General features: G+C 37.0%; 1 protein-coding gene across 1 annotated transcript in view; it reads right to left on the bottom strand.

The window, feature by feature from the left end:
• Nucleotides 1–8,250, bottom strand: part of LOC106870974 (centrosomal protein of 290 kDa-like) — a 92,127-nt gene that overhangs the window by 32,879 nt on the left and 50,998 nt on the right. The window contains exons 26-29 of the mRNA XM_014917224.2: nucleotides 7,139–7,219; nucleotides 6,108–6,281; nucleotides 4,863–4,971; nucleotides 3,036–3,217 (exon numbers count right to left, since the gene is read on the bottom strand). Of these exons, the coding sequence (XP_014772710.2) occupies nucleotides 3,036–3,217; nucleotides 4,863–4,971; nucleotides 6,108–6,281; nucleotides 7,139–7,219 (546 nt within the window). The remainder of the gene's footprint in view (nucleotides 1–3,035; nucleotides 3,218–4,862; nucleotides 4,972–6,107; nucleotides 6,282–7,138; nucleotides 7,220–8,250) is intronic.

Raw genomic sequence — 8,250 nt, 5'->3', positions numbered from 1 at the left:
TATATATATATATATATACATAGGTACAGGCTATGGTGATGATGACATACCACAATGAATGGTGAGACCAATCCAATCCATGCCAACATGGAAAATCAAAAAGATGATGATGATAATGATGACAGTGATGAATGATGATGATAATGATAATAGTGATGAATGATGATGATGAAATATGTATCGATCTTTTGTTTATGTACACAAGTAAAGGATGTAAGCATCTTTTATCTTTTGTCTAGATCTCAGATAGCAGCCATGCTGGGGCACTACTTTGAAGAACACTTGAAAAGATTAACCCCACTACTTATTTTTTAAGTTTGGTACTCATTCCATCAGTCTCTTTTGCCAAGCTGCAAAGTTACAGGGATGTAAGCAAACCAACATCAGTGGAAAAAAAAAAATCTTGTATATTTTGAATTATTTGTTCTGCACCAAGTAATGTGCATGCTCCCTTGTCACACATTTACACATGTCATCAAAAAAATTCAATGGACCAGTGAGTGGCCAATAGTTAGAAACCTGTAACCAATCACATATTGTTTACAAACTATAATTTAAAACAATGTGCCAATGCCAAACAAAAGCATCCAGTGCATTTTGTAAAGTGGTTGGTGTTAGGAAGGGCATCCAGCCAGAGAAACCATGCCACAACAGACAGCTAGGGTTTGATGCAGCCCTCCGGCTTGTCAGCTCTCATCAAGCCGTAAAACTGTCAAACCTGAGCGTGTATGGGAAATGGACATTAAATGACGATGAGCATGAAAGAAAGAAAAAAAGAAATACAAATTCAAGACGGGCATATTATATTTTGCTTTATTTGTTTTGTGTGTGTAGGTATGTATTTATCTGTGTGTGTGAGTGTGTGTGTATGTGTGTGTGTGTGTGTGTGCGTGTGTATGTGTGTGTTTTTATTTTATTTTCTTTTGGGTGGGGCTTCTTCTTCTATACAGTGTAACGTGACCTTGATGTCAAACTGTGACTGGGTTGCAAATTCAGTTTCCCGTAAATAATGATTTCAGAGTTATACCTGTTCAGCAAGTGTGTTGACCTCAGATTTTGTATTGAAACCAAAACAATTTCATCTATGATTTTGCTGAGAGTGTAATAACCATTCAGAATATACACAAAAAATGGTATACTCTCTTACCTGTTTCTGTCATTAAACTGTGATCATACTGGGGCACTGCCTTGAAGAGTTTTAGTCAATTATGCGAACTCCACATTACTTATTTTTAAGTCAGGTACTTAACAACTTAATATTGATTTTTCAAGCAGTGTAACATAATAACATGACACAGAGACAGACATACATACATACATACATATACACATAATATAATATATATACATGTACAACAAAGTGTAAACATCTTGAGAGAAAAGCTACGTGGGCAATTGTGTGAAGAAGTGCCAATCTCTACCAGTGGAAGGAAGTTGTAGAAGAGGGAAACTCGGGAACACATGAGACAAGGTGGTGAGGCAAGATCTTCAAACACTAGGCTTCACAGAGGCAATGACAAGTGACTGAAACCTTTGGCGATATGCCATGCTTGAAAAGACCAGTCAAGCCAAGTGAAATCATAGCTGTAGCTGTTGTTGATTTACATAACTGTTACCCATCATCATTGTTTAATGTCTATCTTCCATACATGTATGGGTAAGACAGTTGACAGGTGCCAGCCAGGTAGAAAAACTACCCTTGGCTACTGTGTCTGTTTTGGTAGAGATTTTACAGTTGGATGCCCTTCCTAACGCCTGCATTCCGCAGAATGGACTCAGTGCTTTTAACGTGACACAAGCACAAGTGAGGTTAGTTTTGGCATGATTTTTACAGCTGGATGCCCTTCCAAACGACAACTACATTATAGTGTGGATTGGATGCTTTTAACATGGCACCAGCATTGGCAAGGTAACCAAGTAACTCACAAGACAAGGCATTATGAGAGGAGCAGGGACATTTGTAGAGGGGAACTTGTGTCAGAGAATGAAAGATCAGAGTGTGACAAAGAGACAGACGGACAGAAGGAGATGTCTTTCACAACAGAGGGGACATTAGAGGAGGTGATCCAGTACCAAATGCTGAAAGGTTAGAGTGTAACAGGGAAATAGAGAGGCAGAAATAGGTATCTTGCTATACAGGAGGTACATGGTTACACAGTGAGAGAGAGAGAGGAGATAGAGAGTGAGAGAGAGAGATACAAGAAAGAGACCAGAAACAAGTGTGCTGATGTAAAGGAGATACTTGGTTACCTAGTCAGAGGAAAAACAAGAGAAGGAGAGAGTAGGAAACATCAAAAGTGCAAGAGAGAGCAAAAGAGAGATGGTGTAGTGCTAGGGTATACTTATAAATAACAAGAATATGAGGGTAGAAAAATAGGGTGTGGGAGTGGATGTTGTGGGGTGGGAGAGCAGCAATACAGTGAGCAGGGCAGTGAGGGCAAGAAAAGGGATTGGAAAACAATCATAATTTATGAAAAGGAAATGTGAGGAAGAGAAAGATGCAGTTAGAAGAGGAGTTGTGGTTCAATTTGTGCAGAACAGTTTCATTGCTCTGCTCATATTGTGGGCACATAGGCAAAACCGGGGCGCCATGCCTGGATGGCATATGATTGCCACCATCCAAAAATTTCAAGATCATTCATCATCATCATCATCATTATCATCATTTAACGTCCGCTTTCCATGCTAGCATGGGTTGGACAATTTGATTGAGGACTGGCGAACCAGATGGCTACACCAGGCTCCAATCTGATCTGGCAGGTTTCTACAGCTGGATGCCCTTCCTAATGCCAACCACTCTGAGAGTGTAGTGGGTGCTTTTAGGTGCCACCGGCACGAGGGCCAGTCAGGCAGTACTGGCAACAGCCACACTCAAAATGGTGTTTTTTACGTAAAAAAAAAATAATAATTATATTAATACCATGTATCTTGTTCCTTATAATTTCTAATCCTACCAAGTATTATGAAGAAAGGATGATCTCCCTTGTCATAATTGCAACAATTGGGGAAAAAGGTTTTGAAATATATTTACTTACTTCTGCCAAATTTTCTTCCAGTTCTTTGATTCGTTTTTCCAAACCAGTAATCAGGAACTTTGACTTATCATACATTTGAACTGCATGCTCAGCCCGTTGCTTTTCATGCAATTCATTCATTTCAGTTCTCACCAGTTTCTCAGTTTGACTTCCATTTTCATTAACATTTACTGACTTTGCATCTGTCGGTGACAAACAATAAGGAAAAAAAATAGTTCGCTAAATTAAAAATCATTACTGTTATTGTTGGTGCTTTGTTGTTTTAACATTTTTTTTTCCATACTAAAATTAATTTGTTTTTTTAATGCATTTATTCCATATGTGCATGGGTTAAATGAATATTATATTATTAGACATTATTTTACAGCTGGATGCCCTTCCTGTGTTAGTAACCATTACTATGCTTCCAAGTAAGAGACATTTTATTCCACTCATCTTTGAAAGTACAGAGCCAGCAAAAGCCAATTCAATTGAGAGATAGACGACCGACCGACCGACCGACCGACCGACTCAAGCAAGCAAGCAAGCACAGATACATGACATTCATTTGCTTTCTGTCTACTAAATTCACACATGAAGTATTGTTTGGCCCAGGTTTACAGTAGAAGACATTTGCCCAAAGTGCTGCATTGTAGGACTGGACCCAAATCCTTGTGTTTCAGAAGCTAACTTCCAAACTATACAACCTTGCCTGCACCTGAAATATGTTAGACAAATTTTCAATACAGCAGTTATTAATAATTCCAAGTTCTGTGCCATTAACACTGCAAAATCCAATAATCTCAGATCTGAAATCATTATTTATTACTAGTTTTTCTTTAGTGTAATCACTTTTCAACTATCTTTCACACATCATAGTAAAATGGTTAATGATGATGAGGAAGAGAATGATGATGACTCTCACTAGTTGAATCATCATCATCATCATTTAACATCCATTGTCCATGCTGGCATGCGTTGGATGGTTTGACAAGGACTGGCAAGTTGGAAAGTTACACCAGACTCCAGTCTCATTTGGCATGGTTTCTACAGCTGGATGCCCTTGGTATGCAATGCTGGAGTGGTAGGCATTGCATACTCTATTTATTTTTGCTTAAATAATCAAGGGTCTATAAAACAACAGCCAAAATGGAATTAGTTCGTAGCATCTGAAAGAGAAGTTTGTTTGCTATTTCTGGCAGGTCAAGCAACTACAAAGAGAGTCCCTCATTGGCTTGTAGTACAACATTGCTGCTGTCAGCAATAGAAGTGATAGTATTAGTGATGACAGCATTGATAAATGTCATAATATATAATACAATTTTTTTTTAAATACAATATAGCGCAGGAGTGGCTGTGTGGTAAGTAGCTTGCTTACCAACCACATGGTTCTGGGTTCATTCCCACTGCATGGCACCTTGGGCAAGTGTCTTCTACTATAGCCTCGGGCCGACCAAAGCCTTGTGAGTGGATTTGGTAGACGGAAACGGAAAGAAGCCCGTCGTATATATATATATGTGTGTGTGTGTGTGTGTGTGTTTGTGTTTGTGTGTCTGTGTTTGTCCCCAACAACCATCGCTTGACAACCGATGCTGGTGTGTTTATGTCCCCGTAACTTAGCAGTTCGGCAAAGGAGACCGATAGAATAAATACTAGGCTTCCAAAGAATAAGTCCTGGGGTCGATTTGCTCGACTAAAGGCGGTGCTCCAGCATGGCCACAATCAAATGACTGAAACAAGTAAAACAATAAGAGTAAAAGAGTATAGTACAATTTTTAAAAAAACTGGCAAAAGTTTTAGTAAAGAAACATAACAAAATGTCTGTCGTCTCAAAGGAAATATTTTTACCGGTGTTCATCTTTTCAAAATTATCTGATAAGACATTAACTTTGTCTTTTTCTAGTTCAAGTATTTTACTTAAATGTTCATTTTCATTCTTCAGTTGAATCACTTCCTCCTGCAATCAAAGGAAACAAAAATACCAGTTAGCTATAACATTTTGCAATGTAGAGGTTTGCAACAACTTCATCAAATTCAATCGCCTTCTGTCTGTTGATGGTCAAGCACTCGCAGCACTAAATTCTTCACAACTAAAGCCTTTCTAGTCAACTTTTCAATGGTTTAATAGTTACTGGCTCAGACCATTACCAGATTACTCAGAATCTAGATTTGATCCTCTAATAAATGTGAACTTTGTTTCAAATATTAAAATGCTAATTTCCCTTCCTACTTTCTTCTATATCATTCTGACTGTTTAACATCCATTTTCCTATGTTTGCATGGTTCACACAGAATCTATTGAGGTAGATTTTCTATGTACAAATGCCCTTCTTGTTGCCAACTGTCATCTGTTTCCAAGTAAGATATTTCCCCATTGTCAGACATGTTTTTCATGGAAGACTGGAAACTAACATCATTTGTATAAAGGTGATCACTGTTTGATATCATCACTTCATGTCAAGACAAGAGTACACACACACACATGCACACACATACACACACACACACACACACACACACACACACACACACATATATATACACAATGTTAGAAAGGATATCCAGCCATGAAAACCAAACCTTGCCAGTGCTGGTACCACATAAAAAGTACTCAGTCCACTTTGTATCATAGTTGGCATGAGGAAGGACATCCAGTCATAGAAACCATGTTAAAAGAGACAATGGTGCTTAGTGCAGTCCTCTGGCTTACCAGCTCTCATCAAGCCATCCAACTCATGCCAGCATGGAAGATGGATGTTAAATGATGACAATGATGATGATGATGATGATGATAATGATGATACACATACCCTCAGAATTCTTTCAGCTTCTACCTACTAAATCCACTCACAAGTCTTTTGTCAGCCTGGGGTTATAATAGACAACACTTGCTCAAGGTACTGTACTGTGAGACTGGACTCAAAACCTTGTAGTTGCAAAGCAAGCTTCTTAACCACACAGCCATACTGGCACCTATGGATTGTCGAGTTTGTTTTTCTCTTTTTGTAATACAAGCAAGGAGTGCAAAAGTTATAGAACATGAGAAATGAGAAGATAGACAAAAGGAATAAGGAATAGCATTAATGTAATTACCTCAAGACCAGCAAATGCTTCGGATTTTGCTACAAACAGATGTTCTCTTTCTAAAAGATCTCGGTAGCTTTCTGTAAGACTTTGGTACTCTTTATTAGCCTTTTCCAACTCTTCAGAAGCTACGGAATCTTCCAGAGCCTTCTGCAAAGCATTTATCTTGAACGTGGAAGTGTACTGTTTTAAAATGAAATAAAGATTTGACATTAACTGAAGAAATAAATAAATTTATTACGAAGTTTGTTTCTTTCAAACATTAATTTCCCTAAAATCCTCCTCAAAGTGAAGCTGTGTAGACTAATGATTAGAATGTTACATTCACAATTGTTAGGTCAGGGTTTCGATTCATGGGCTGGGTGGTGCATTGTGTTCACCAGTCTGGAACCCCTATCTTGCTCAAGACATTGACCTCCTGGAAACTGTCCAGAGACGTGCAACCAAGTGAATACTCTCCATCAGGCATCTACCATACTCTGAGCACCTTGCATCCCTGGGCATAGATACATTGAAGCTCCAATGTCTGGCAACTGACTTGGTAAACACCCACAAAATTATTAACCATCAAGCCCAACACTCGAAAGGAACTCAGCCACTTTGCCTCCATCAGGCCCATCTCAGGAAGGATGGAAAAGAATATAGTTAGTCTTACTTGTCTCTATGTATTCTATTATAATCCCATTGAAATTTAGGAGGTTTTAGAGAAATATTGGCTTTAAATTTTGGCACAAGGCCAGCAATTTCAGAGGAGGGGATAAGTTAGTTACATCAACCCCAGTACTCAAATGGTACTTATTTTCATTGACCCTAAAATGATGAAAGGCAAAGCTGACTCTGGTAGAATTTGAACAGTAGGAAGAATTACTTAATAAATAGATTAAGTATAAAGGAGTTTACTTAGTCAATGAATTATTGAATAACTTAATAAATAGCATATAATAAATACAGAAGTGTTTAAAAAGAAAGTAGATAAAAATTAAATGTTTTATAAAATGCATAATTAAACCAAAATTAAAGTCAAAACCACTGTAATTAACCTTATAACGTTGTAAGTAACCAATTTTCTCAGTCACAGCTTTTTCCATTGAAATAGTTTCATTTCTCAGTTTTGATATTTCCTGAAAAGGGAGAAGAAAATTTTTAAACATAAAAACTGGTGACTAAACCTACAAAATAACTAGTTTGATAAATTACAGTAGCAATTCTGTCATATTGCAACCAAATAGCTACAATATAACAGAAATATTACTAAGAATAGTTACTGCTCTATTTGAAAATCTAAACAGTAGTTTCACATGTCCATCAAAGGCTAGTTCAGTTACACAAGATATGATGAGGAAGATAGCTAATTCTATATAAACTGACAGGGTCAGTGCTCAGCTTAAATGCCCATAGTGTTAAATGGATAAGAAGTAAATCTTTTCTTAGATAATCTACTAGTCCTTAATTATAAGTAAATTTTTCCCCGCAAATAGAACTTAATTTGGTACCCAACAAAGTAATTGTAAATTCTACAGTAGTTTTACTACTTACAATGATGAACTATGCCCTCTACAGTACCTATTTAGAGCAAAACATATTTAAAGCCATTAATAGTTAAATATCTTGGCCATGAACACAAATCACTAACTTTTCACATATTTATACAATGCCCAAATATCTCAAATACCCACACTCAAGATAATTATATTCCAAATAATATTCTACATTAATAAGGAAGATATTTGATTTTTTTTCTTGTATTTCTTTTGCTTTGGCATTAGGAAGGGCATCCAGCTGTAGAAACCATGCCACAACAGACAATTGGAGTCTGGATAGCTCCTTAGCTAGCAAGCTCCTGTCAAACCATCCAACCCATGCCAGCAGGGAAAATGGACGTTAAATGATGATGATGATGAGGATTTTCATTCACCATTTTTAGGTTCTGTATTTTAGAGTAAGGAAAGTATAATGTAAATAAAAATTAAATCTTATAAACATTTTCTCAATGCCTTTTATTATTAACAGGTACTGGAAAAAGATTACAACAGTTTATTGGAGAAAATCAGAAAACTCATTGGCCAATATGTTAATACTTGTGTAGATCAAAACCAAATTTTCGTTTAAATACCTATTTTTTTTATTGGTAAACAAGGTAGTAACAAATGTG

This window comes from Octopus bimaculoides, chromosome 2, assembly GCF_001194135.2.
Source record: "Octopus bimaculoides isolate UCB-OBI-ISO-001 chromosome 2, ASM119413v2, whole genome shotgun sequence".
NCBI classification, from domain to species: domain Eukaryota; kingdom Metazoa; phylum Mollusca; class Cephalopoda; order Octopoda; family Octopodidae; genus Octopus; species Octopus bimaculoides.
This window is presented reverse-complemented; position numbering and strand designations above follow the sequence as displayed.